The sequence below is a fragment of the Fusarium poae genome, chromosome 3 (genome assembly GCF_019609905.1).
Source record: "Fusarium poae strain DAOMC 252244 chromosome 3, whole genome shotgun sequence".
NCBI lineage: Eukaryota > Fungi > Ascomycota > Sordariomycetes > Hypocreales > Nectriaceae > Fusarium > Fusarium poae.
In genome coordinates, this window is record NC_058401.1 from 3,197,028 (window position 1) to 3,224,898 (window position 27,871).

The following is a 27,871-nucleotide window of genomic DNA, read 5'->3' on the forward strand; positions in this document are numbered from 1 at the left end:
AATTCTGAACATTTTTGCCTTCAGACTTATCTTGTCTTGAGTCACAAGCGACAAGATTACATCTATTATTCAACTTAAACTACAGGAAAGCGTTTCACAATGCTTGGACTCTCTTTCTTCAATGTCCCTGTCCCCAGTGTCTGGGTGATTTTCCCCCGTCGACGATCGACTGTCGATGCAGAGGTTGCATACCTCGAGACTCTCGAAGCCGGCAACTTGGATGAACCACTTTACATACGACGCAAAGAGCTTGGACTGAGTGATTGGTAAAGAAAAAGAGAAAGAACAGACGAAAAAACGAAGAAGATAGTAAGCCATGTAACCACCCGAGATGCTGGTCTCTATTGACAAGGCTCAGTCAAAGACATATCTTCCCGGTGCGCCTGGTAGCTGCATCGAATATTGCATGATTACAAATGAACTCACGATGATTTGAAAATGCTTCTTCTATCTTGTTGTATCACAATACTGCGGGCAATTGCACTATATCTAGGTACTGTATTATACCAAACCATCACAATACTCAAAACAGACCAAAAATTGCAGAGCTCGACTCGCCAAAACGGCGGCGATAAATACAAAAATCAATTTTCAACCGCATGCTACTTGGTTGTTCTTTTCTCCCTATCGCATTAAAACTGGCCCCCTATGGCCGTCAATCCTTGCTTTCAAAATATCCAATCTCCTCGCTCCCATGGTATATGTATGTCAAAGAATGTCTGGTATCCCAATGCTAGGTAATTCTATATGCCTTCCGTCATGCGCCAAAAGAGTGTCGTGGCAAAAAGCCAAATAACCAAGTCTGTAAAACCATCCTTCATCCAAAATTTGTATGTGCATTGAGTATCCATGAAGCGTAAACATAAACATGCTGTCGTTGCCGTTTAGACATTATCGTAATGAGTGTCGTGAAAGGTGAAATAAAGGGTGGTTGGGTTTGAAGTTTAAATGAGGATCACTAGCATCGACAGAAGAGCGATGAAAGTGGCAAGGCTGGCAGTCAATCGGGAAGCCGAAGCCTCAACAGTTGAGGGTGCTGCGGTCTCGTCTGACGTAGAGGTTGAAGTGCGTGTCTCGAGTCGTGACCTGGTCTCACTCTCGCTCTCGCTCTCACCTGAAGTGGTAGCAGTAGCGGCACCTGAATCGTCTGTTTCTGTGGCTTCCGTTGCACCGGCTCCCGATTCTGTCTCAGTCTCGGTAGCAGCAGTCTTATCAGAGCGTGTGGCTTTGATTGTGGTCTCAGCGGCAGCTCCAGAACCGCCAGTCTCTGTAGCAGTTTCCGAACCATCTGTCTCGGTTGCGGCGTCACCAGTCTCAGTAGCAGCCTCTGAATCGGTCTTGGAAGAGTCTGTCTCGACACCCTTGGTCTGAGCAGTTCTTGAACCTGTTTCTGTGATGATAGAAACGACATCAGTCTCAGAAGAGTCCTTAAGAGATGATGTAACAGTCACGATGACTTTCTTAGTAGTAAAAGGCAAAGTGGTGGACTCACCAGCTGCAGAGTTTTCAGACCCGTCGGTTGATGTCTCCTCAGCTGCTGTTTCGGTCTCTGTCGCTTCGGGTCTTTCAGTCGTATCGGCACTCTGTTCGGCAGCTTCCACAGATGTAGTTGGCTGCAATGCATCTGAAGATGATCCTACTGCCGTCAAAGTAGGCTCTGAGTCTTGTGTGGAATCAGCTGCTGTAGATACAGACTCGGGGTCGTCCGTGACAATAGGGATATTGGAAGTAGGTTCAGGCTGATCTGTAGTCTTGTCTTCCTGCACAGAAGTAGGCTCGGGGGTGTCATCGGTCGACTGAGGCTCGGCGGCATTGCTCGACTCGGGCTCAGATTCCTCTGAGGTTGTGATGGCGGCAAACCCGCCCGAGGTAGCCTCGACCTGACTCTCCGTCTCCACGTCTGGAGTTTCAGTGACCTGAGACTCGGGACCAGGCGCGGCTGTCGTGGCACTTGTAGTATCTTTACCGTCACAGAACTCGGTGAACTGTTGGAACTGAGGCACGACGTAGTCTCGCTCAGTTTGCTTGGTCTCCTCAGTGTTATCGCCAATGCACTGTCGGCACAAGCCGTAGCTGTTACGGAACGATGAACCATCGTCGCAAAGCCTATCCGATTTTCCAAATCTTTGGGCAATTCTGTACGCGCCGTTACAGTCGTCGTAGCAAATGGCCGGAGTAACGTCTCTCGTCTTCAGCATATGTAGTCCACGTCGCTGGTTGCTGCTAGGGGCGTAATCGTAATTCTCTGCTACCGAGGTAGTAGCATCGGGCCAGTCACTCAAGGTTGTCTGGGAGGCCCAGTTACCCGTTGTGAAGGTCTTGAGCTCACTGCTAACAATCTTTTCGTAGACTTGCTTCTCGAAAATGTCGTAAGAAAGGCCGAAAGCCTCGGGGTTCAGATCAAAGTACCCGGAAGCTCGGGGATAGTACTCAGTCTCATTCTTACGCCATTGGGGCTTCCTCAGTTTAGGAGCCTTGACACAGTACTGGGGCTCACATAGATAGTCCTCAGAAGGTGGCTCGGCCCAAAAGTTACACCACGATGGCTTGGGAGGGTTACAGACGTATCCAGGCTCACAGCCAAACGTGAGGTCTGATTTGGGGTCAAGGGGTGCAGATCTGCCTGTAGGCTTAGGGCACAGGGTAATGCGCCCGGGAGTTGCAGTAACGGTGGTCGGAGGAAGCTGCACGGTCTGACCAATTACCAATGTGGTGGTGTATACAGTTGTTGGGCCTGGGACCACTGTCACAATAGTCTCTCCGTCCTCTGTGCGAGTCACCGTTTCTGCTGGAAGACGCTCAGTAACGATGGACTCGACTGTGACGGTGGCCTGGTCACCGGGTACAGTCACCACGGTACGCTCTCCAGGAACCGTAACGGTTCGCTCTTCACCAGATACCGTCACAACGGATTCCTGACCTGGAAGAGTAACAGTTCTCAGGATAGTCCTGTCCTCGCCTGGCTGTATGACAGTTCTGTGGATGGTCACAGTCTCATCTTCTCCAGTCTCAGTGACTGTAATTCTGGTTCCAGGGATAGTTACAGTACCAGTAACTGTTAGACCAGGCTCAGTAATGGTCGTTCCAGCTTCTGTAACAGTGCTACCAGGTCTGGTAATCGTCACTTCAGGAAGAGTGATAGTGGTCCCAGCTTCAGTCACGATGCTGCCGGACTCTGTAACAGTCTTCTCGGGTAGAGTCACGGTTATTCCAGCCTCCGTGATAGTCAATTGAGGGAGCGTTACAGTGGTCCCAGGCTCAGTGATAGTAGTTCCAGCCTCGGTAATTGTGGGACCGGGAACCGTGACTGTTTCTCCGTCTTCGGTAACTGTAGGACCAGGTACTGTGACTGTGTCTCCATCTGTGGTAACTGTGACAGGAGGTAGAGTGACTGTATATCCATCTCTGGTGACTGTAGGACCAGGTGCTGTAACTGTATCTCCAGCCTCAGTGACCGTAGGACCGGGTACTGTGATTGTGTCTCCGTCTTCTGTAACTGTAGGACCGGATACTGTGACCGTTACTCCATCTTCGGTAATTGTAGGGCCAGGTACCGTAATTGTATCTCCATCTGCAGTAACTGTGACAGGAGGTTGAGTCTGCACCACTGTTGTGCCCTCAATTACGGTTTTAGTTACCGTCTCGGTCACTGTTGCCGCAGTTTGAGTTTCAGTAACTGTTACCTTATCAGTCACCGTCTCAGTGACCTTATCCGTGACGGTTTTAGTAACATGGATCTTTTGCGTGACTGTCTTAGTGATATGAACCTTGTCCGTGACTGTCTTGGTAATATAAATCTTGTCCGTTACGGTGACAGGCTCACCAGGCGCGCTTCAATCGAGTTAGTGATAGGTCTCCAAGAAGACTTTAGTAGCTTACCATGACTGTGTAGTGACAGGGGGCGAAATCGTGGTAGTAGGGGGCAGTGGCGTCTCGCTGGTTGTGCTAGGGGGCTCATAAACCTCGGTGCTCGTGGTTGAAATTTGTGGAGGTTCGTATATAGAACTCGGCGGAGGGTAAGGCACTACAGTGTCAGATACCGTGGTCGAGGACTCAGGGGCCTGGTAAGTTGAACTTGTTGTAGGGTCGGGCACTGGAGCTTGCTCGGTCGTGGTGGTTACAGGCTCAGGAGGCTTGTAAGTAGGGTACGGGACCACTGTAAGTTGACTGGTTGTAGTTGGAACCGGAGCTGGCGGCGGATTGGCAGTATACCCTCCCGTGATGGTTGGAATAGGGGCAGGCTGGTTGCAACTGCATGCAAGGTTATATACCATCTTCGGGCTTGTCTCAGTGGCCACATCCCCTTGCTCAGAGACAGAAGCGCTGGTTTCCTCCAGCTTCTGCTCTTCTTTTTTGTCATCGTCCTCAATTGAAACAGATTGGGTGACTTGAGGTACTTGCGCCAGTGATGTTTCTGGCTCGTCATCAGCTCCGTATGTTTGAGCGTCAGGTGGGCTAGCAACATAACCATCTTGAATCGGTACTTCGTTGTTTGCGGTAGCAGTAGGCTGTATAGTGACAGTTTCGCTCCGTCTATGAAGGAAGTTTTCGCCGTTTCGAGCCGGAATCTCAGCGGCTGCAACGCCTAAGACGTTGAGCAATAGTGAAAAACGCATAGTAGGCAACCGTCTTCTATGTAGCGAGTGATACCGGCGTGAAGCTCACAATAGCCAGGTAACGAATGTGGTAAAATGAAGGTCAAAACCCTGCTCTTCTAAACCAAAATGTTAGAGAACGTCAAACAAAGGGTGTGAAAACGTTATCATCGAATAGATATATGATGAAGGATCGGGGCCAAGGTTGGGGGCTGAGTAAAAGTGCCTTGACACTTGACACTACTTACAATGACATCCACAATTAGTATTAATTTCCTCTTGGATAAGCCACTTGAATATATTTCCACGGCTGCCGGTGAGCAGATGTGAAAGTCAAGTTGAGCCTAGTCACCAGGGTCTCAAGCTGATGGCGAGGGTGAATGAGTAAGGAAGTAATCAAACTCAATAGCCAAGCATAAGCTCAGGTGAAAGAGATCCCGGATTGACCACTACAGAGAAGACAACTTTGGACAAAGAGTCTTCACAAAAGATGTCCTTGACCGGTTGTGCCGCTTGAGCTAAATGCTAATATGGATGCGTTGTGGATACCTCAACTGAACTGGCTTACTTGGGGCGATGCGTAGCATGAGCAACAATGCATATTGAACCTGGTGGAAAGCAAGGGTCTGACAAGGGTACGTCCGTTGGAATATGCCCCAATCGAGCAAGCAGTACGGCCTTGTAAGATCCGCTTGGAGACATTCCTTGTCATGGCGCCTTAACACTTTCCATTATCGCGCATCTCATACTTTTCGGCCCAAGGCTGCGGACCGCCAAGGGGCTGAGAAGGGACAATATCACAGCACATCACAGTGGTAACACATGAGAGGATTGCTGACAGGGCCACCACATGACAGCCTACAGGGCCACAGGTCCGAGATGACCCAGGAGGGAAGTTCTTTGGGGAAGACAGCAATTGAATGGTGACGGTACACCAGCCCTTAGCCCGAAAGGCGAGGATTGACGCGTAATATTGTGACATTGACAACACAGAAGTGATGGGATAGATGTTGGCGGGAGATAATAATAGACAATGCGGTATCACGGTCTTCAACTTCGATAGTAACTGCCTGATGAGCGCCATTGATGCTGTGGCTAACGCGAAGACGGATCTCAAAGAATAGTGACTGGTTTGGGTGCTGACAGACTAGAATTTCCCGTATTAGAGGTGTAACTTGGCCAGTCACGTTGCTTTTGATGCGAGAGATTGGCTATTGCATAAACAATGAGGCAGAACAAGTGCGACACACAAAGACATGCTTCTTTTGGACGAATTCCAAAGAAGAAACGAAGTAAGTAGTTGAACGCGACCAATGGAGGCTCGCACCTTCCGATACCAAGGTAAGTTTAGTCGGTGGCTTACAGTGAAACGGGCGGGAAGGAGGGCGCCACAGCCTGATGTTCTCAGGGCCATCTGGAAACTGATTGGTCACGGTCTAGACAAAGCAAAGAACCCCATGACGACCAGTTATTTTTTTTTTTTACTTCGATTCGATCCAGCCCTGCGAGGGCGGGAGTGAGTGGAGACGTATTTATATCCGAGATCGTAGATGAGTTAGTGCCTTTAGCCTTGTATCTAGTTGTTTATCAACCTCTTTACTTGGTAACTCTCAAATCTCGAATCTCTCGTTTGTTTAAAAAGAACAAAAAACGACCATCAACTCAAGCTCCCGTTAGAATTTCGCGTACCTGACTCTAGAAGTCGGTCGGACGATGTATGTAAGCACGAGGCGGCGTTGAAAGCTTGGGTGCATATTGAGCTAATAGGCTGGCTAAGGTAGCTGACCCACTACAGCTTACTCCCCCCCACTGGGTCGACCCTGAGCCCCGCTGTGGCCCGCAGGTCGAGCCTAATTCGAGTTGATGGAAGTAAAGGCAGAGTCGAGTTCCTCCTGCCTTCCACAAACAGTCACAAGTCGGTCAATGTGGTGCGTGCTCGGATCAGATATGGTCCTTCGCCGACTTGAAATGATTCATCATCCAACCTCTTTTCCTTTGTTCTCCAAATCCACACTCATTTACCATGTCAATAAACAAACAAGTCTTCATCTCACACTTGCGCGACTTTTGATTCATCATAGCTTGTGGGGGCCGCGATGAAGTGCATCCATGCTGCAGCAGAACAAGACACCTCGGAGGATGACAACGCATTTTTGATGGAGTCTAAAAAGAGGTGCATCCTTGTAGCGCAAAATAACATGCATTTTATGTGTGAACGACCATCACTTTGGACCTTTCTCCTTAGTCTCACGGAGAGAATCTGTGAAGGTGTGGTGTCGTTACATTTTCTCCTCCTCAACATGTGCCAGTGCTTATTTTCGACAGGGATGTAGATGGTAAGATCGACCATGTCTCTCTAACCTGGACAAACCCAGCCTCCAAAAAGCCTCTTTTGCTTGTCCTTCGACGAAAGGCACTTTTGGATTTTTCTCTTGAGAATCTGACATTTCTTACTAGAAAGAGCCAATTGTCCCGTTCGGTCATGTCCGCGTCCGTATACCGTTGCATGAAGAGGCAGTTGACAACAACAATAGTCTTTTTCCCGAACATGGTTTAGCCAACTGGCCCAACCGTTGCGGAACGTTATGCGAGATCGCGGTATCAGTTGCGTGGACCATATGGTGGTTGTGGCTGTTGGTCTGTGAAACAATTCTACCACCAACAGCTTATTGTCGGTTCGTCCGACTCTCAGCCATGGCGGCTGATTCTTTGTCTACAAGGTATCGATGAATACACGCCTTTCTTTAGCTGTTGCGTTTTTTATTCTGTGACCGATGCCACGAGGAACTGGACCTTTCCGAGTTATCTCATCACCCTGGCTTAGTTCAAGGCTGATCCCAACCAAAGTCCATCAAAAATTCCTCAATGTCAGCCCTTGAAAATCGTTACCCACCGTCACCGGCTACAGAAGACTCCACGCCTGAAGTGGATGAAAGTTTTCCAGTGTTGCTAGGCTACCAGGCATGCTAGGGAATGGCTAGCGAGAACGAATGCTCGCAAAGATTGAGGCTGAGCAGACACATGGGAGTTATCCCTGCTATATTCCATAACTTTAGGAACATCAGCCCAAAATCATGACTGTAGCCACTACAACGCTGCAGGGCCAGAGGGCGTGCATGCTGCATCGTGAGCGAGAACCCACTAGGCCTCATAGGTGAACTGCGATGGTGCTATGTATGTACTCAACATTCCCTTGTCAACAAATGTACTGTCTGATCACTCAGCCCTATCCCCATCCCGTTCGATCTCGACCGGACCCAGTGGCGAACGTTTTGCTAGACGGCGAATACTCTCGCGTTACATCTCTGCATCGAGACGAGTCTTACTGGCCGTTTTGAAATCTCCCCGCACCGTTTCTTTCCATCTTACAAACATTTGCCTTGGCGTCTGATTCAACTATCCTTGCTCGTTTATGTACAGTACATTTTCACGAACTCGCCGAGTACTAAGCCGCTTGGACGCTTCAGCGAACCTTGATTCTTGACCAAGGCTATTTCTTTGTTCAATAGAGATTTCCTGTCTTCTTATACCAGCCCTACCATTCGTTCGAATTCGCCACTCGCTGGCCCTCGGCCCGCTTGTCGAGTTCTGTACAGTCTCTGGGACACTCAATAAGCAATGGTCCAGTAGCAGCTTACTGCCATCACTCTCTCCCAAACATCTGCTCTGTGTGACGCCTACTTAGAAAGTCAACCATCGCAGACATGATGTTGAAAAACGTTGCGTCCTGGGCGTTCTTAGCAACAGCCGTAGTTCCAACTGTCGCTCAGTTCGATAACTGGAAAGATGGTCAGGTCAGCTCTGGAATATGTACATGGCAGCAACCAAGAGGTAAGCATACTAACTATTTGATACACGGAGATCATCTCTAATATATAATTAGCCATCATGATTCGCGATATGATATATCTTGATGGCGGCGATATTTCGTGGTCTGCTAAAATGGATGATGGTACAACGTCAACTGATGCTTCCCCAGGTACGCCAAACCATTGTATGTTTACCTTGCAATAGCTGACCATGCAAGGCAACAATGCGGGAATTATCCTAAATTTTAACATGAGCACTCCCTTTAACGCAAGTACCAATCTGACGAGTATCCTTCTTGACAGCCCAGCCATGTCCAAGGCTCGTGGTGGCTCGGGGAATAGTAATGGTGCTGCTCCCAACTTTATTGACGGCGCCCTTCTCGGCAACGACGACGAATTCTTCCTCTATGGCGGTGATCTCCTGGATGAAAGCGCTCCACAAGAATCCTCTGCAAAGGACGAATCTCCTGCAAAGGACGAAATCCTGGGATACCAGGCCTATCAGTATGGACCAGACAAGCCAGCATGGAAGCCAAGTTTTGTTGACAGTAAGCTGGACGAGAACGTTACCCGATATGTCGCATATGGAGGAGCTGTGAACGTGCCATCCGAAGATCTCGCTTTCTATTTCTCTGGCTTGCGATCACCAACAAAAGGGGAGTTCTTCACGAATGACCCGGATAAGAAAGCAACCAATGTCTCTGATACACTGATCGTGTTAAATCTAGAAGAGCAATACTACGAGACCTGGACCAACAAGACACTGAAAGGTGTTGAGGGACGTGCTAATGCAGAAGTCGTTTGGGTTCCAGTTGGCAAGAAAGGTATTCTTGTTGTCCTTGGAGGTGTTACCTATCCTCAGTGGGCAGGACGGAGTGGCAAATCGGCGAACGAGGAAGAAAGCGTAAGCAACATCAAACGTGATATATATTATGTTTTCACGCTGACATAAACTTTGCGATAACAGAAGAAGCAGAGTCCCAAGTTCATGCAAACCATTGATGTTTACGACATTGACAATGACAAGTGGTATCAGCAAAAGACCAAGGACGGCCCTGGGGCACGAACACGGGGATGCGCCGTAGTGGCTACAGCTTCAGACCGTTCAAGCTTCAACATCTTCTATTACGGCGGTTTCGATGGGATTAACGTGAAAGATGCCTTCAGCGATGATGTGTGGGTACTCTCGCTACCGTCCTTCACCTGGGTCAAGATCAACGAAGGGAAATCGATTCATGCTCGTGCAGGACATAAATGCTTCATGCCATATCCCGACCAAATGCTCGTCTTTGGTGGCTACACACCACTCGCAGGAACCCAGCTTACATGTCTTGCAGAAGGCCCGGTGGTGAACTTCAATGTTACCAGTGGAGAATGGTTGAACAGTTACGACCCTGGTGAATACAGTGATTACGGTGTCCATGAAAAGATCCAATCAGAGATTGGTGGCGATGCCGCGGGCGGTGCGACAGCGACAGCTCCTGCGGAAGGTTGGACTACTTCTGCTCTGAACGATCTTTTTGATACAGAATACGACACGAAAAAGATAAAGGAATACTGGCCATACAACAAGGCCGCCTCTACAGGGAGGCCTAGGCTTGACAACCCAAGTGATGGTGACGAGGATCAAGACGACAGTAGTGGCTCTGGTCTTCCAAAGTGGGTTGCACCAGTCCTAGGTGTTGTTCTTGGACTTATGCTTGTTACTGGTATCTTGGTCGTCTTCTGTCTCTGGCGTCGCCGCAGGATTTTCAGGAACAGCAACAGCGACTATGGGACTGAAGACCCCGGGTCACGAATCCGATCATGGATCCGAGGTCAACATAACGAAAAGGCCCCCACAGTAACTACTGATGAAACCCCTGTGAGCCCAAGCACCGAGATGGCCTCTACTGCACAGGTCGTTGGGTTGTCGCCCTCCCCAGCCGGCACTCCTGTCAACACCTCTTCGCCTGCCGAGGTGGCTGACACTCAGATCCATGAGATGGCTGGTAAGTTACGATCATAGTCTCGAACCTGTTGAATGTGAAGCTAACACTTCCAGATACCTCACGGCCACCTGAGCTCCATGACACAGGACTCTCGCCGATCGATATCATACAGAAGTACTCTCATTTTGCCTCTGATAACAAATCCCGCTCCATGTCCAACCCATCCAGCAACTCGTACTCCGTCGGGGAGCACGCAAGTACCGTTTCGAGGTCGACAGAGCCACATATGTCCCAACCCGACTCCCCTACGGCTGGACATGGTGGCCATACTCGCATGACATCTGATGTATCTGGTGTGACTGAAAACAGTGGCCGACCGCCTCGGATAGCATCTGATATATCTGGTGTTTCTGAAAACGACGCTTCTGCTCTCCGGCATATTACCAGCCCTATAAGCCCTAGAAGTGACGATGGCAACATGCCTTCGCCACCATTCCCTGGTATGACAGATGATATCCTTCCTTCTCCTCCCGCAGACCTCACGCCTTCATCGCCCCCTCTCAATACAGCAGTATCTCCTGTTCCTGTGTCTCCTCCCAGTGCCAACGAGGCGCCTGGTCGGGACTATCTTACAGCCAAGGCCTCATCAAGTCCGATCAGAAAGAGCATGTTTAAGGAGAGCGAGGAAGACATGGGACAAACTAAGTAGATGAATTTAAGTTGGGTGGTGGCTATTTGAAAAACGGCGTTTCTAATACTTTGGAGGTTATATCATGTTGGATCATAGGGCACATATTTAGACTCAGTGGCAGGACATTCTTTAACAAGCGAAGCATTTCGGAGGGGTGATACCCCGGGTTAGGACAATTACGGAACAACACTCGTTTTTGGTAAAGCATTCACGTCTATCTATATACGTTACTTTTGAGTACATATATTCATAAATTCCAACATCGCCGGTCCTTTCTTAGGGTCTGGCGTTTCTAATCAAACCAATAACCTTTTTGCCCAATTCGACTTCCCATTTGCCTTGTTCAATATCCATTCCATAAATAACACCATGAGATCAACATCTTCACGAAACCGGTTTAAACCTCAACAAGCTGATCATCTTCATCTTCGGCTTCTTCCACTCGGCCATTGGCAGTATCAGGCTTATCCTCGATAGCCTTGACTCCGTTCGCCTCTTTAACCTCATCCTCTCCCTCGCCTTCCTCGTCTCGGGCCAATACCTGCACCAGTCGCTCACATGCCTCTTGGACGCCCTCATCGTTGACTCTCTGATGTGTCTCTCGGATGACGGGGTAAACCTTAACACGGCGCATAAGGTCACGTCCCTCCCGTGTCGTCGTCAACAGGGTAAGCGTCTCCACGTGGGTCTGTATGTTCTGGTTGTCTGAATCTCGCTTCTTGTCGGGTGGCAGGAGTTGGAGATCAGGTAGCATATCCATGGTTTCGTCGACATCGTACTCCTCATTGCCCATGATAGGGAGGAGGATGTAGGGAAGGATATCAATCGAATCTTCGGCCAAAAAAGACGGATGGGACTTGACCTCAAAAGCAACGTTCTTGATAGTACTGGCCACACCCTTACGTCGGATATCAGACTTGTGCTCGGTAAAGACCTTGAGCTTTGTAAGAGGAATGACCTTGTCGTAGGCCTGTTCCTCGAGGAAATGCTTTCGAACATCGTCATGCTTGGAAAGATCAGCAAAGACGTAGGCTAGGTAGTCAAAATCTGCGTTCTTGTTGTATGTGCCATCTTGTCCCTTGACGAACAGATCCAGGAGCTGGTTGAGGACAATCTCATCTGAGCCCAGTTCCTTGGGGGGTTCTTGCTTTCTCTTGAGGAAATCCTTCAGACCATCCCACTTGGAAAGGTTGGCAGCAAGCATGGCTAACAAGTTGGCATTTGGTTCCTCGGGGTTCTAGATATTGGATTAGTGACTTGTTCTCGGTAACTTCAGACGATCACACATACCACAATGAGGTCAAAGACGATTCCTAGAAACTTTTCGTCAGTTGCCAGAAATTTAAGCACCTCTTCGTCCCCCGATAGGTTGATAAGCATTGTGAGAGCATGTTCAGCAATTTTCTAACGATTCCATTAACTTGATGCACTGGTTTTCTGTCCCTGTAGGGTAATGCTTACGGGATGGTCGCGAACTAAGAAGCTGAGATGCTTGACCGGCTGAAGCTTCTCAGTCTTGAAAATGCTAGGTTCTGACAATGAGTAGGGAACCAGGTTCTCGGCAGCAAGCAGACGAATCTGGGCATTGGGGTTGGCGATGAAGCCCACAAGCTACAGGTCACCTTTGTCAGCACAGCTCGTTATATACAGAGTATAGAGTAACGTACCTCTTCTAGTTCAGTCGGCATCTTGTCTTTGATTTGAATATCTTGAATAAATGTTGTTGGATTGATTTTTTAGAGTTGGTTGATGATTTTGGAGGGGCATGACCGTAGTGGGGGTTGAAGCCTGAAGTCATCGCTGCTTCAGTAGCCCGGGCGTCATTTTTAGTGGCTGCTTGTGAATTTTCAGCGCAGACCCACAGACTGAAGAAGTTTCCAAGGGTCGGGCTCTTTTGTGTCATCATGGTGGCGGGGCAAAATCCAGCAGCTGCTTGTCATAATTTTATGTAGACTGACTGAGCCTAGGAGTTTATATAGGTAGTAGGCAGTCAGTCACACGAAACATGGGTCAATAGGTTCATGGTTACAATCGAATACAAGAGAAACATCTATATGCCGCATGTGGCTTTCTTATTCTTGATTTAGCTTTAAAATATCGAGCAGAGTCAAGAGGTCAAGTCACATATATATACCTGTATATTCGTAAATCGTCCATGCCTCTTAGACACTCTCACAATGACGCATTCCCCAGCATCCACTATACCTATGAGGACTTTTGTTATGATTCCCGAATTAATATTGTCAATAGTTATAATGCTGCCCTAGCTTTTCCTGCAGCCACAATAGACATTTGACCAGGTCTGTAGACTTGTAGACAATGAGTATTGAGGAAGTGTTCTTCATGTAAAATCTGGAGTAAGTACTCTACAGAAACTATCGATTTGTTTAATTAATCTATTGTCAATCTTCTTGTGGTGGTTGTAGTCGTTCTGAAAGCGGTGAGCCAAGAGCAAAGACTAGGCAAAGTTAAGCAAGAGGGGTCCTTATCGATAAGGCAAAATTTTTGAAATTCCTAACTAATTGCAACTCCAAGTCCGCCCACATTGTGACATCTCCAAGTTCAATACGCCCAAAATGCCCAAGGCCACTACTCCTACTGCCATGCGGCAGACCCGCCGACATAACCCCTTGGAGGACGACATCACTGCCACTGGTATTTTAAAGAACAAGCCTTCCAAGAAGCGATCAAAGGGCAACGATGATGAAGGGGAAAACTTTGTCGACGACCGCGCCTCTCGAACAATCTTGCGCATAGGTCGCGAGTTGGCCGAGGAGGAGAATGCTGGCAAGCCTGTCGCTGCTAAGCCCACTATCGACAACTTTGGTTACGACTCGCGATTTGGCGACGAGGCTGAGGAGGAGAATAAGGTCTACGACGACGACGAAGCTTGGGGCGACGATGACGAGGTTGTTGAGGAGATCGAGGTTGATCCTAATGACCTTGACATGTACCGAAAGTTCATGCCCGACGAGGAGGATGACGATTTACTCAAGCACGGTTGGGATCTTAAGCCCACAGGAGAGGAGCAGGGCGAGAGCGTCAACCTTGCAGATCTGATTCTGGAGAAGATTGCTGCCCACGAGGCGGCGCAGGAGCGACGTGAGAACAACCTAGGACCACCCGACGAAGAAGAGTTTGAGCTACCCGAAAAGGTTGTCGATGTGTACACCAAGTAAGCTCAACCATTGTTTGCCGGGGATTGCTAGTAACTAACACAATTTCAGGGTTGGCCAAATCCTTGCGCGATACAAGTCCGGTCCCTTGCCAAAGCCTGCGAAAATCATGCCAACAGTGCCGAACTGGGAGGCTCTGGTCAACATAACCCAACCCGAGAGCTGGTCGACCAACGCCTGCTATCAAATGACAAGAATCTTCATTTCAAGCAAGCCTCAAGTGGCCCAGCGATTTATGGAGATGGTCATTCTCGACCGTGTCCGTGAGGAAATCTACGAAACCAAGAAGCTCAATGTTCACTTGTTTAACTCGCTCAAGAAAGCTCTTTACAAGCCCGCTGCTTTCTTCAAGGGGTTCCTGTTCCCTCTCGTTGGCAGTGGAACATGCACACTCCGAGAAGCCCATATTATTTCTGCTGCCTTGGTCCGTGTATCCATCCCTGTACTTCACTCCGCCGCTGCTTTGAAGGGTCTGTGTGATATTGCTGCCCAGGAGGCGTCGCACGGTACTGAGGGTGGAGGTGCCACCAACATCTTCATCAAAGCCCTTCTTGAGAAGAAGTACGCGCTCCCCTTCCAGGTCATTGATGCTCTGGTTTTCCACTTCCTGCGATTCCGAAGTGTCGACCCTGCTTCAGTCAAGGCCGGCGACACCATGTCAGGTATCAACGAGGGTGATGCCAAGACCAAGTTGCCTGTTATCTGGCATCAGTGCTTGCTTGCATTCGCCCAGCGTTACAAGGGAGATGTCACAGAAGACCAGCGTGAGGCCCTGCTTGATCTTCTTCTGACGCACGGTCACGCTGCTATTGGACCTGAGGTGAGGAGAGAACTGTTGGCCGGACGAGGCCGTGGTGTGCCCATCGAGCAAACAGGCCCAGCGCTGGATGGTGATGATACCATGCTCATCGACTAATGGAGTTGATAAAAGGCGTTTCTAATGAATGGATGCATTTATGGCGTACGGCGTATCAAAATGTTTATAAGCTGGTTCGACGTTGAATTGAGTTAGATTTGAGTCTGTTGGAGACTAGAAGCCTACCTCGATACCAATTTTATAAAAAGATTCTTTGGCGGTTTACTTTCAATATTTGTTCCTTGCCTACCTACTAAGGTATGAGTGAACGCTCTACCTTGATTAATAGTGTAAATGACTTTGAAGTCTGTTATGGAGAATATCCATCGTTATCATGCACTACTTCTAGGTCGGAAGGAAGGAAGGGGCAGCAGCCACGGAGATTGTGATTTTTACTCGAAATAACACCCACTTGCCAGAAGCTAGCTGTTCCACTGCTTTCTCATCTTTGCTACATCTACCAACACACCTAATCACCTATGTTTACCTGAATCAAATTGTATACACTCCTACAGAACATCCTGTGCTTCTTCTTTATCCTTATCACTTGCTTTCAAATTCTATGCACGTACCTGATTTTTTATCTAAATCTATTGCAAACACACGATACCACCCTCTCGAGTCGAGCTTTCTCGACTGGGGGATAACATCTTTCAAGGGGCGTTGTCTACAACCTTGCCATGCCGATGTCATCTCGTTCAGATCCTATATTACCAGCGAATCGTCATAATATGAACGAGCCCAAGTATTTTGATCCATTACAACAGTTGTAGGCTATTCTAACACCACTCCAGCTACTTCAATGTTCCGTTGGGAACGCAAGCGCCCCCTTCTCTCGCTCCCCCTTCGCTTTTCCTGTCCGGCCCTAAATGTGATAATACTATGAGACACCAGCCGAGTCTACCTTCAATGCCAGAGAATGGTTTATCGTCTCCGCTACATTCAGGGGGTACTACTCCTCGTCCTCTCAATCGACAATCTGCCGAGTCCCCGGGGTTCGGCGTTGACCCTCCACGACCTGCTCGCGATGGGTTCGAGTAGGTCTGGTTCCCACAAGGTTACTGGGCAGAGCGCCAACTTATGGTTTCACGAAAGAGCTATTCAAGCAAGGGTTTTTTCAAATGGAGGAATCGCTCGACAAAGTCTGCCAGTGAATCTGACGTCCGAGACATGTCGCTTGGTTCTGCTTTGACACCGCTATCAGCGTCACCCAACTTCCAAGGCTTTGAGCCCTCACAGCCAAGACCACCTTCCAGTCCCTTTGTATCCGAGTCGGCACATGTCTTTTCACTACAGCATCCCAGTGTCACTCGCTTCTCAGATCAGATTCAAGACTTCAGCTCAACCTCTCCAAGCGTGTATAGAGATAGTACGGACTCGATTTCCCCAATGAATAATTTGGTGCCACCGCGAACAACAGACACTCCACCTTCAACATCATCTAGCTCTGAGAGTCTCTATGGAAAGGCAAAGAAAAGTATCGGGTCCAAGCTTAAATTCAAGATCCGCAGAGAGGTCAGTAGAGTGTGGTGAAGACAAAGAGCGAAACTGATTCTTGTAGGCGACGCCATACTCAGCAATACCTGAGCACGAACACCACTGTTCAACGATGGACGGTACTAGGAACCACACCAGCATACATCAAATCACAAAAATAGGGTCCTGGTTCAAGGATGATGTATCAATAACCAAGTTGCGCCAAAGGTTCTTTGGACGGTCACCTTGGGGCCGTGAGGGGTCAGTCAATTCCTACAGCAGCGTGACTAGCTCTGTGAGAGAGATACTCAAAGGTGAGATTCGTCCCCCATATCTAGGTCCAAGCTTCACATCTTGTGTGTTCTCTGTAACGCTTATACCTGGATATGAAAGAGTGTATGCTGACGCTGGGACAGTACGAGTCAACTGTGTCGATAGTCCATATCCAGGGGGGGTACGTTCGACCAGTGCCTAGAAACTAGGAGGTACTGACTTTTCTCTTGGTTCAGGAAGCAAGGCGCATCAAGACACCTCCACTTACTGAAGGAACTGCGAGTGGTCGACCACGTTCGTTCTTCGCCGAGACAGTTGCTCATGCAGACGTGGGAGAAGTGGATATCCAAGCCTCCCTGTCGAGGAGACACTCTCTGCAAACAATCCGTCACAAAAGTTATGCTCCTGACACTATCGAGTGGTGGGAAAGAATCCCCAAGCAACCCGTCCGAAGGAATCCTCTTCAGGGTTCGGCCACTTTTGAATTCAAACTTCCGGAACACCTGCCAAGCAGCCCAATGTGTCCGGCGAACGAGAAACATGTCGGTGGCGGGAAGGGCGTATGCGTTTACCATGGGCGAAGAAAGGAACATCAAAGTTGAAAGGATGATTTGTTTCGTGTTGCGACCGACCATGTATGGTATACCAATAGGCTTCAGGGTATGAAAGAGGTTCGTTTCATACCCTGCCTGCCTGTCTGTGGTTGCATTGGAACTTGAGTTTCAACTACGTTGTCCAATTTCAACAAACAATAACCGCGTAATTGGTTTAGTGGTAAAATTCTCCGTTGCCATCCAGTTTCCTACGAAACTAGTAAGCTCGGGGAGCCCTGGGTTCGATTCCCAGATTACGCATTACCAGGCGCCGACGAGCGTGATATCTTTTGCTGATTGTGTAAACTTTTTGTTGTGTTGCGATTCGATGATGTGAAGACGCTGGTGATGATGGTGGGCGTTGGTAGCCTCCAGACCAGACTTTTGTGTGATTTATTTTGTTTACCCTAAAGCTTATGCCTAACCTTTATTTCCCGTCGCGAACAGAAGTTATGATTGCCATCTGCCACAGGTCTCTGGGCGGCGTTCATTATTACGCTGTCCAAGTAGCTGGATCGAGTTTCCAAATAAATAAGCTATAAATCTTTATAGTTACTTTTTTTGTTGTTGGTTGGGCTCCTGTAATGGAGTATGTCAAATCGAGATGACCCACTGAACTCTTTCTAGCATCACATCTACCAAGCAAAGTCAGGCACACTAATTGAACCATTCATTTTCACAATTCTACGTCTTTGATGCCTAGTCACGGAATTTACAGGACCTAGTACTGGCTCTTATTGAACTCAAAACACTTATTATTACAGCGTACCGTCCAACTTGTGGCCTGCCCCCGCCACCATGGCGCCAACATCAAATATCCACGCTCGATCGCATAGTCTGCTCCTCTTACAAAAGCTCCTCAATCTGCGTGATGGCGCAAGTCCTCTTACCCTCGTGATCGACAATCTTGAGCAGCCTGCGCGGCCGGTTCTCCGCGAGTTTGTATCACGAGCAAAAGTACGTTTGTCCCGCAGCTAAAGACAATCAATGTGACTGACATGAGTATATCAGATCGCAAAGACACAAGTCATCTTCTTGTCGATGGTGACACTCAAGAAACCACAAGATGCAGATGTTTTTATAAAGGCTGCGGGAAGAGATCTTCAAGCGGTTCGAAAGGACTTACTAAACCATTACCCTGCGTTTAACCCTTTGGTAGACAAAGGAAAGCCCACTCAAAGTAAGTCGAAGAGTCATCGACTAGATAAGTTCTTTTCGCTGACTATCATAAGGGGCCGTTGTGATTATAGATTCACTCAACGCTCTCGCTTCTGCGTCTCCGCAGTCGCTGGCAAGCTTCTTGTCAAGCATTATCACACCCGCTGTCTCTATCGTCGCCACATATCATGACGACGTGCCTATTGTACTACCACGATCATTCAGCGAGTATGAGCCTCATCCTCTGACAGTCCTATGCCACTTGGCCACAGCCATCCTCAGACTCTCGAGTTTGTATCAAGAGATCCAACGTCAAAAGGCTCGGAATCGAAGTATCCAGGAGCCAGAATGGGGTCTGAATGAGGATCGTGAGGGATTGCTCGTCGGTCTAGGAGAGAAGGGCAAGGATAGAAACGAAGACAGCACTGGAGTTGTCATCTTTATGGAATTGAGACGACGAAGCGGAAGAACCGTATCTGAAAAGTTCATTCTTAGCCCCAAGGGTTCAGCAACAGCAGCTCTACCTGGCAAGGTGTGTTTGCTTACAGACCACCCTATGTTTACCACACCGACGGATAGTGGCGAGACCGGCGATGGAGAGGAAGAGCCCGAGAGTACTTTCAACCTTGGCCTGACGGAAAAGCAACGCAAGGATAGGGAGGGCATTGTGCTACCCTACTTTGATGCGCAAACAGATATTGGGGCAGGTGAAGGAGGAAGGATTCTATACGAGATGGGCAGAGAGGATGACTTTGATGACGAAGAAGATGAGATATGAGGAAAATACAGCACTTTTCCAAACAAAACTGGTGTTTAACGAGTATTATTTAGGAAGCTTATTTGGAAGTTTTTTTCTTTCTTTTTGGTTCAATAACTGTTTTTACAATAGTCGGTCTCTGAACCTAAAGATGTGTAACAACACTTGATGAGTCTCGCATCAGTATGAGGATATGCGTCACGGTATCATTTACTCAGAACAATGAGTGAATTCAAGAAAAATAGAAGATGTGAAATAATCTATACTAGCAAATATTTCGATATGCACATAGTACACTATCGGAAAAGATGTACCATCTTGAATCAGAATGCCAAGTTGATTCTGTTATCTTATCAGCACAACGCTCTCTAACATGTGCTCAGATCCACTGTGATCTTCAACCGTCGTTACATGTAGAACATAACGAACCAGAGTAAAGTTATAAGCCTGTTAACAACTCGTATTTACGACTGAATTTGTCTTCAGCACTCTTAAAACCAGGCTCCCTTTCAAATTAGGATTTCCCCTGGCGTGGCTCAATTTCGTGCCGCTTCGACGTCATCCCTCTAATCGCCTGCCTTCTTGACACGTAGTGGTAGTGGAAGGTCTTCAAGACAGCCAAACGAACCACATCTACAACCCGCGCGACACTCCCCTATTCTTCTACCCGTTACAATAAAGCGCAAAAATGATCAGCTCCACGCAAATATCAAGGCTTGATGGTAAATATCCTCTCCACACTGTAGCGCAATCTTATATATTGACATTCTGCAAGGCCTTATGCTCTGCGCCTCGGTCGACGATGAACAGGTACACCCTCATATTCTACAGGCTTTACCAAAACTTCATACTCACAGATACTTCCCTACAGACCGAATCTACCCTCGCAGAGACCAAGCAGAATGTGCGCCAAGTCCTCCGCAAGCTCACCCGCAACTCCGAGTCCCAAGCCTCCATTGAGACGCCCAACCATACGCTGCACTACCTCATCGACTCGGACATAGTCTTCCTCGCCATCTGTGCACCTTCGTACCCTCGCAAGCTCGCCTTTACATACCTTGCCGATCTTGCCCGCGAGTTTACCACCAACTACCCAGCCTCACAAGTGCACAACCCTGCCCTGCGACCATACGCCTTTATGGAGTTCGACACCTTCATCTCCAAGACGAAAACCACGTACGCCGACTCGCGTGCTACAGCCAACCTCGATAAGCTCAACGACGAGCTGCGCGATGTCACAAAGGTCATGACCAAGAACATTGAGGACTTGCTGTATCGTGGAGATAACCTGGAGCGCATGGGCGAGATTAGCTCGAGGCTGCGAGATGACAGCAAAAAGTACCGTCGGGCTGCCGTGCGTATCAACTGGGAGCTTCTTCTCAAGCAGTACGGCCCCTTTGGCGCTCTCGGGTTTATCATCATCTTCTTCCTGTATTGGCGGTTCTTTTGAGAAATTTAAGCGAGCTAGTTCTGTTTACACAAGCCTAATTTCTGTATCTGCCTAAATGGTATGAAGTCATATTCACTTTCTTGATTTTGAGGTTCTGATAATCGTTCCAGGCGTATGTATGGTTTCAGCATGTTCCATACAAAGGGAGGGCTGGGGTGCTGAATGCTATATGATGAATTGTGACAAGTCAACTCGTCTAAATATCCATTTGCCTTTTGGCGAATCTTGTATGAATCATAACCCTAACCGCTCCATACTATGCTGTCGTACGTGGGCCTGTATGTTACTCCAAACTCCAAATACCATCTGTTCTACCCAAACCGCCCATGAAAACAAATAACACCAATTTTCGGTCGCTAATCCTGATACCGTCTGTCCAATTCCCACTACATGACTATGCAGTTATCTGTAGCCGCCTGTGCTTGCGATGTTGGCGCTGTCACTGTATGCTGCCACTCGAGATGCTCCCGGTACGCATCCATATCTTCATATCCTAGATCCGGCCGGTAAGCATCCTCGTCATCGTACTGTTCCTGGGGCACCGTTGATTCTGTTTCGCAATATGGGCATAAAAGACCAGCTAGCCAGTCGCGATGCTGTGGCGCTACATGATTTGCGATGGCGACTGGCGCAAAGACAACCTGCTTCTCCTGATGCCCAGATTGAGTGAAACCCGTCGCCTGCCAATGCGGGTTATCGGGGGTTGGTGATAATGTGAGAATCGGAGACGCCGCAGCTTCTTGAAACGTTCGTATCGAAGGCATGTTTTCAATATCCTCCCATATTATGTGACCGTCGCAGTAGTCGCACACAAATGCGATATCTCGATCGCCGAATCGCTTGAACGACCCAATGGCGTTGCAGAGGCGCAATTCCTCCCGGTATCTCCGTGAATACTCGAGCTCGTCCGGTACGGTTTTATCCATTGCCCATTTGCGTTGCAGTCGGTAAACAAGGAATGCGCCCAAACATCTCGAAGATGATTCCTTTTCTGAAGTGTATATTCGTCTTGCCGCTCGACATTGCGTTCTGTGTAGCTTTCGCTGTAAAGTATGTGTCTCGCGTACCCATACCGGATTGATTGGGCCACCAGAACGGCTCCAATCCTTTATCTGTTCTATGTGAGAAGCGAATTGAGTTTTTAACGTTCTCAACTCTTCAAGAGATTCATCTAGATAGAAAGTTAGCACAAATCTTCTTTCCGAATGCCGCTCTCGTTAGGCGACTTGTATAGTATTGCTTTTGACGTACGTTTCCGGTCAGTCTCGTAGTATATCTGTCCATTGACCAAGGGTGCCAGCTCCTGGAAGTCCTTCTTGGCCTCATCCAGCGCAGAAACAAGAGCGTGAACCAGCTCGTGCTCGTCAGGTCCCCAATGACTCTTGTCAGCCAAACTGAGGATGCGCAATCCTTGAGCGAGGAGGTTCGCAATGGCCGCAAGCAATGACCCGACTGTGTCGAGGCTGCTCATGGTTCGGTTTCGAGAGTAGCGTTTGCGATCTCCCTCGAGGGTCGGCCGACAGAGAGATCGCGGGGTTGTACCGCGGGCGGATAACGTAAGCTCGTGGAATATAGTTCGTATGTGTAGAGAGGTGAGAGTCAAGTAAAAGACCTCGATCACCGTCGTCGTCGCGGGGCGAGGGACAGAAGCGATTGGGGGCGGCGCATGAGGTTTCGTCAACTCGAACCGGTCTCCCCGGCTCGAGAGAATTGATCTGATGAAGACAACGCTGTAGGTATGTAACAAGGGACCCAAGCTAAAGCAGGGCAAGGTAGGGCGGAATAAGCTGAGGGCTGGGCTGTGCTGCCCTATTTATTTACTCGAACTTTTGTTTATGTACACCAAGCAACCGAAGGCATGAGGCTGAGCAAATGGTAGGTACGTAATATGATGTATGTAGCAATTGGCTTCAGGGTCCTTTCCCGTATTGTCAAGGTGCTTCTCGTGAAGATGAGGCTGTGCAGCCAAAAATTACCGGGGCCGATTGATCAGACCGTCCGTTGAAGATTCCAGGGAGGCTTCGACGACAAGGGCTGGAGAGGGGATAGGAAGGCTGCAAGGGACTAGGAATTTGTGTTTCACATGTAGATACGAAGCAAAAGGTGGCCACTTTCTCAAGGTATGAAACGGCCAGTTTGATACACACTTTGAATCAAATATGTAGAAGTTGAGCTGAGGCTTGAGCTCCGCAGCCAGGCGGAATGACGGAATACCGTTTACAGTAGAGAAACGGCACTAAGACCCTGCAATTCGTCCGCTATGACGCTGCCCGTTCAGAGGTGGGCCGGAAATTAGCGGGTCCCGGCCATGCGGATAGTGGACAGCCACACCTGGAACTCAATACCTCGCTGCTATTCGTAAACTCGTAAAAGACAGGTCAAATTAAACGTTCATAGGGCTACCTACCTATCCATAGGGAGTCAAGTTTAACATTATTCTTGAGGTCTGGCTCTCTTTTATTATACCTAAACCATTAGTTGGGATTCCAGTCATAATTTTTGTTCTCCCAACGACATCAAAAATGTCTTGTTTGTATCTAAGAGCTAATAGTGCCCAATTAGAATAGAGCTATAAAGAGAAATCCCTTTCGAAACTAAACCTGGATGTCCAGTTGACGAAATCCAGGAGACAATCCCCTTCGGCTTTTGCTGCCATCTCAGACTCACTTCCGCTTCTTGGCATTGCCGGCATCCGAGCCAGTAGTCTTGGCTTCGGTCTTGACATCCTCAACCAGTTTATCCTTGGCCTCATCCTTTGCCTTCTTGTCGTCGATAGCCTCATCCTCACCACCCTGGCCAAACTCGTTGACGCGAGTGTAGTCGATGCGGTAGGCCCATCGCTGGTACAGATACACGAAAAAAATCACATCGTCTCGAAGAGTTGCCAGGCGATGTAGGAAGGGCATCTTGATGGTAAAGGCGAACAAATCATCGATAAAGGTGTTGAGGAATTTGTACATCATGGCCTTGGCAGGCATGTGAGCAACACTCTTCAGGCGATAGTTGATGTACAGTGAAGGAACCATCATGAGGAATCCGTAGGCGTAGACAGATCCTACAAGGGTTGTGATGATGTAAGAGTACCACGACTTGTGCGAATCGTAGTAGAGCGAGTAGATGCCGTATGCGATCAGCAGAGGAACGCCAGCAATGTACATGTACTTGAAGGCAATCTCATCGTACTCCTTGGTCTTTTCCTCGGTCTCGGTCAATTTCTGCTTATCCTCGAACGTGATAGTGTAGGGGAGAAGTGATCCAGGTGCGCCAGGGCGGACGCGAACATTAACAACGGTGGTGATCTTCCAGAACTCAATGACTATGCCTACCACCTGGGATCCTAGAATCATCCAGCTGGTGTTCTGTGAGTTGTCAAGGAGGTACAAAAAGATGACAGCTTGCATAAAGACATTGGCCAAGATGGAGCGGACCGAGATACCAACATTGTCCTTCTTCTTCCGATAGTGGGCAATGTCGGATCCAAAAGCAAGCGTCTCGAGAATCATATGCAGAATGCTGACCACAATGGTGATACCGAGCAAGATAGGGTTGGAGTCGAGAAAGACTTCCTTGATCATTTCAATTTCTGTGCCGTCACCACCGCCAGGGAGCGAACTACCGAACGCAGCTTGCTTGGCGGCCTCCTTGGAGTTGTACTCAAGGGTAGACATGAGTTGGAACTGCCAGCTAGCCAGGTTGTTGAGATCAATACGGAGAGGAAGCTCCTTGACGGTATCGTTAAGAATGGTCATCTTGTTTGTCAATTGCCAGAAGTTGTTGATAAAGAGAACAGGATCTATGCAAGTCAGTTGTGTGCGTTTCTGGCGGCGGCCGTTACTTACAATACCAAGCATGTTGGCCTGAACCATCTCGGGCGCCAGTAGCTTCAAGTCGTATATATTGCCGCATTTGACCGGCTATAGTAGCAAAGTCCTTGACGCCCATGTCAGGAACGAAAGAGAAGCTTGCGTTGGGGTGGTAGTAGTTGGCAATGATAGGTCCGGTTGGCTCCTCTTCCTCAGGCTCTTCCTCTTGTTTAGGCGTATCCTCTAGCAGGTTTCGGGTCTTCGCCACCTTTTTCTTGGGAAGATACTGAGTCAATGGCCAAGTAAAGTAGTATGCCTTGGAAGTATCATAGCCGGGCTCCTTGGGGTCGAGGTTGCTTCCCGGGAGACCGACATAGAAGTGTCCCCAAAGAGTGCCATTGTGCTGGACAGCGGGCGGCACAGTAAACTTGGTCTCGATCGTTCGTTTGTCAGACTTGTTGCTGAGGTGGAACTCCTTTTCCTGGAGCACGAGATATTCCTCGGGGACGGACGAGATGGGAACTGGGTTGAAGGACTGCGAGATGGTGACGGTGATATCGACGTGGCTGTCTTGAGGCCAGATAGGCGCAATGTTCTTGGGGATGCTTCGATATGTAGCGGGGTCAAGGAGCTCCTTCGGTCGAAGTTCGAAGGGGGGGATGCCCTCGACGTTACCGGGAACTTTGATAGCCTCGCCAGTCTCGGGGTTGGTGATGGTCACTCCCTTCTGGTCCTTCTTCAAGGCAAAGTTCATAGCTGCATTGAGGCCAAAGTAGATGGCACCACCAAGAAGGAGCTTGTTGAAGCTGAAGCCCTGTATGTAAAACCGGGTCAGTACATCGCTGGAAATCAGAACGACTGTGCAATGGTTTGCGATCACTTACACCTCCGCCTCCGCCTCCCTCTCGCTGCTCGGCTTGGCCACGAGGCAAGACCTGTGCTTCAGCCATGGTGTCTGTTTCTAGCTCTGTACGAGCAACGGGTAGTAACAGACGTAGTGCAATGGGTTTGTAAAAGCCCTGCGAAACACTACCTTGGTACTGAAGTCAAGGCTGTTGGATGTTGCACCTGATGAAAGATGTGTTTGGTTGGTCCAAGTTCAGATGGATTGCTTGGAAAGGTCCCCGGTCGGATAAATCCCCTCGCCAGTTGACATTGACGTGCTGCGAGCACCAACGAATAGCGATTGGCCACCAGAACACGCACCCCTGTGTTCTCTGACCGTTAGGTTGGTTAGGTAGTTATCTACTATCGGCTCGGAGATTGACCACGTTTTGAAAGCCTACACACACTAAATGCGAGTTAAGATCCAGTGCATCATGGCTTAGAAGATCAGCCCCAGCCCCATGTCTACCAACGTGCTAGAGGATTGATTACTGGCAGTAAATGTCCGCCATTCGACGCCTCGATGATGCTCGTAACGAGACATTGTTCCATTCACAATGCGAGATCCATGCCAAACCTTAGTAAGGATCGACCTGGACTAGTAACCTAGGAACACGCCTCATCTGTCCAGCTGACCTCTATTATGCTATTGTCCAGTAACGTAACTCGTGACAATCATCGCTGCTTGTTTGTATGTAGTGGAACAACTTACATGAAATGCCTCCATGCATGAAGCACGGCCGCAAGCCGTATACTCGAAGACGTGGCTCCCGTCATGGACGGTCAGTTGTGAATAAGCCAATAGGCGACCTGAGCATTCATAACGCAGGCACGTACTGGGCCGTCCATGTTTGTCAACTAACCGCTACGCTATTCCGACAGTTCCTCTATATAAACCCTCTGCTTTGCGACTCTTTTCACAACTTGTCTCTTGAGTCACCTCTGATATTGACGCTTAAACCTTTGACTCATCTGGAACATTCGTCAACAAATTTCTTGCCCCATTGCCACATTAAGTAGGTACTTGCTTAGTGCTCACACCGAAACAAGACCGCCTCCGCTACAAGTCTCACTCTTATATCAAGCCTAACCCTTCATATTCTAAACAAACTTCATATATCTTCTAAACTTCATCCTGATATCTATTGAAGAACGACATCCTCCGTTGAAGATAACACTCGAACAACCTTGATTATCAGCAAAAATCCAACAAACTACCTAGTACATCATGACTGCCGATAGCACAATCCCATCGCAGGCCGTTGTTGCCTCACAAAACAACACGTCAAACGGTCAACCTCGAACAAAGATTTGTGTCTACTGTGGTTCTGCTCCAGGCGCGAGTCCTGCTCATATTGAAGCTGCTCGCGCACTTGGAAAGGCCATGGCTGAGAACAACATTGACTTGGGTGAGTCACTTGCATTTCCCAAGGCGGACCGCCGAGAACCCGGACAAGATCGCGGACCGCCGACCGCCGCCTCCCGGACATCCCCCAGAATGACTCAAAAATACTAACAAGTGACGATAGTTTACGGAGGTGGAACTGTCGGACTTATGGGCGAGGTGGCGAAGAGCCTTTGCGCCATCAATGGTCCTGACTCTGTTCATGGCATCATCCCCGAGGCTTTGGTCAAGTATGAACGAGACGGCACTTATGGAACTGTCAACGAGCACAACCACATTGTACCTGAGGAGTCTGTTTACGGCCGCACAACGGTCGTCGAGGATATGCACACTCGAAAGAAGCTTATGGCCGAGGAGGTCTTCGCTGGTGGTCCTGGCAGCGGCTTCATTGGACTGAGTGGTGGGTTCGGTACTATGGAGGAGATCTTTGAGACAACCACTTGGAACCAGCTCGGAATTCACAACCGTGGCATTGTTCTACTCAACATTGAGGGCTACTGGGACGGCATCGTTCAGTGGATGGATCGTGCTGCCGAGCAGGGCTTTGTGAAGCCCGCCAACAAGAACATTTTGGTCAATGCCGATACCCCCGAAGGTGCAATCAAGGCTCTCCGCGACTACAAGGTTTCGGATGCCATCTATCAACTCCAATGGGGTAGTCAGTAAACTATATGAGACGTTCGATTCGGTCCCGGTTTAGAATTGCATTTTGGACATGGTTTGGTGTTTTTCATGGTGCTATATGGATGGTAATTCAACCTGCATTTCTAGTAGGATAGATAGACTGGTGCTCACGAATAGACGACCTGATGACCCGGACAGGCCGGCCAGAATTCCGATACATTGAAGTTATGTGACAGAGAAAACCAAGCAATCTTGGTCCTTAGCATACGTAGTCACAGGATGTCAATGCACCATTTACATAGCTGAAGCTTCTCGGTATCGAGTCGGGCTGTCGGTTGTTCTCCAACCCGCCTGCCAAGACGCTGGCTTTGATCTCGAATGATTAAGAT

At 48.7% G+C, this 27,871-nt stretch overlaps 11 protein-coding genes and 1 non-coding gene across 12 annotated transcripts; 8 read left to right on the forward strand and 4 right to left on the reverse strand.

The window, feature by feature from the left end:
* Positions 1–944: 944 nt before the first annotated feature.
* FPOAC1_008453 (uncharacterized protein) lies at positions 945–4,616 on the reverse strand (the record flags this gene model as incomplete). The annotated part of the gene is made up of 2 exons (XM_044852895.1): positions 945–3,831; positions 3,880–4,616. 2 exons carry the CDS (start codon positions 4,614–4,616, stop codon positions 945–947), a joined length of 3,624 nt encoding a protein of 1,207 aa, XP_044705565.1.
* Positions 4,617–5,908: 1,292 nt separating this feature from the next.
* FPOAC1_008454 (uncharacterized protein) lies at positions 5,909–6,562 on the forward strand (the record flags this gene model as incomplete). The annotated part of the gene is made up of 3 exons (XM_044852896.1): positions 5,909–5,936; positions 6,295–6,310; positions 6,391–6,562. 3 exons carry the CDS (start codon positions 5,909–5,911, stop codon positions 6,560–6,562), a joined length of 216 nt encoding a protein of 71 aa, XP_044705566.1.
* Positions 6,563–8,302: 1,740 nt separating this feature from the next.
* FPOAC1_008455 (uncharacterized protein) lies at positions 8,303–11,044 on the forward strand (the record flags this gene model as incomplete). The annotated part of the gene is made up of 5 exons (XM_044852897.1): positions 8,303–8,426; positions 8,479–8,574; positions 8,623–9,308; positions 9,372–10,395; positions 10,449–11,044. 5 exons carry the CDS (start codon positions 8,303–8,305, stop codon positions 11,042–11,044), a joined length of 2,526 nt encoding a protein of 841 aa, XP_044705567.1.
* A 379-nt stretch (positions 11,045–11,423) lies between these two features.
* Positions 11,424–12,714, reverse strand: FPOAC1_008456 (uncharacterized protein; the record flags this gene model as incomplete). The annotated part of the gene is made up of 4 exons (XM_044852898.1): positions 11,424–12,263; positions 12,317–12,430; positions 12,488–12,637; positions 12,694–12,714. 4 exons carry the CDS (start codon positions 12,712–12,714, stop codon positions 11,424–11,426), a joined length of 1,125 nt encoding a protein of 374 aa, XP_044705568.1.
* Positions 12,715–13,602: 888 nt separating this feature from the next.
* FPOAC1_008457 (uncharacterized protein) lies at positions 13,603–15,118 on the forward strand (the record flags this gene model as incomplete). Its single annotated transcript, XM_044852899.1, has 2 exons — positions 13,603–14,201; positions 14,254–15,118. The coding sequence occupies 2 exons, from the start codon at positions 13,603–13,605 to the stop codon at positions 15,116–15,118; spliced, it is 1,464 nt and encodes a 487-aa protein (XP_044705569.1).
* A 671-nt stretch (positions 15,119–15,789) lies between these two features.
* Positions 15,790–17,409, forward strand: FPOAC1_008458 (uncharacterized protein; the record flags this gene model as incomplete). Its single annotated transcript, XM_044852900.1, has 6 exons — positions 15,790–15,803; positions 15,853–16,095; positions 16,165–16,573; positions 16,620–16,848; positions 16,951–16,988; positions 17,044–17,409. 6 exons carry the CDS (start codon positions 15,790–15,792, stop codon positions 17,407–17,409), a joined length of 1,299 nt encoding a protein of 432 aa, XP_044705570.1.
* A 155-nt stretch (positions 17,410–17,564) lies between these two features.
* On the forward strand, positions 17,565–17,661 carry FPOAC1_008459. The gene has a single exon. It is a non-coding gene; the product is annotated as a tRNA-Gly (tRNA).
* A 537-nt stretch (positions 17,662–18,198) lies between these two features.
* Positions 18,199–19,336, forward strand: FPOAC1_008460 (uncharacterized protein; the record flags this gene model as incomplete). The annotated part of the gene is made up of 3 exons (XM_044852901.1): positions 18,199–18,357; positions 18,412–18,580; positions 18,633–19,336. The coding sequence occupies 3 exons, from the start codon at positions 18,199–18,201 to the stop codon at positions 19,334–19,336; spliced, it is 1,032 nt and encodes a 343-aa protein (XP_044705571.1).
* Positions 19,337–20,003: 667 nt separating this feature from the next.
* On the forward strand, positions 20,004–20,765 carry FPOAC1_008461 (uncharacterized protein; the record flags this gene model as incomplete). The annotated part of the gene is made up of 3 exons (XM_044852902.1): positions 20,004–20,037; positions 20,091–20,125; positions 20,187–20,765. 3 exons carry the CDS (start codon positions 20,004–20,006, stop codon positions 20,763–20,765), a joined length of 648 nt encoding a protein of 215 aa, XP_044705572.1.
* Positions 20,766–21,151: 386 nt separating this feature from the next.
* FPOAC1_008462 (uncharacterized protein) lies at positions 21,152–22,236 on the reverse strand (the record flags this gene model as incomplete). The annotated part of the gene is made up of 2 exons (XM_044852903.1): positions 21,152–21,936; positions 22,017–22,236. The coding sequence occupies 2 exons, from the start codon at positions 22,234–22,236 to the stop codon at positions 21,152–21,154; spliced, it is 1,005 nt and encodes a 334-aa protein (XP_044705573.1).
* Positions 22,237–23,302: 1,066 nt separating this feature from the next.
* On the reverse strand, positions 23,303–25,518 carry FPOAC1_008463 (uncharacterized protein; the record flags this gene model as incomplete). The annotated part of the gene is made up of 4 exons (XM_044852904.1): positions 23,303–23,309; positions 23,433–24,558; positions 24,605–25,382; positions 25,453–25,518. The coding sequence occupies 4 exons, from the start codon at positions 25,516–25,518 to the stop codon at positions 23,303–23,305; spliced, it is 1,977 nt and encodes a 658-aa protein (XP_044705574.1).
* Positions 25,519–26,681: 1,163 nt separating this feature from the next.
* FPOAC1_008464 (uncharacterized protein) lies at positions 26,682–27,524 on the forward strand (the record flags this gene model as incomplete). Its single annotated transcript, XM_044852905.1, has 2 exons — positions 26,682–26,862; positions 26,983–27,524. 2 exons carry the CDS (start codon positions 26,682–26,684, stop codon positions 27,522–27,524), a joined length of 723 nt encoding a protein of 240 aa, XP_044705575.1.
* Between the last annotated feature and the right edge of the window lie 347 nt (positions 27,525–27,871).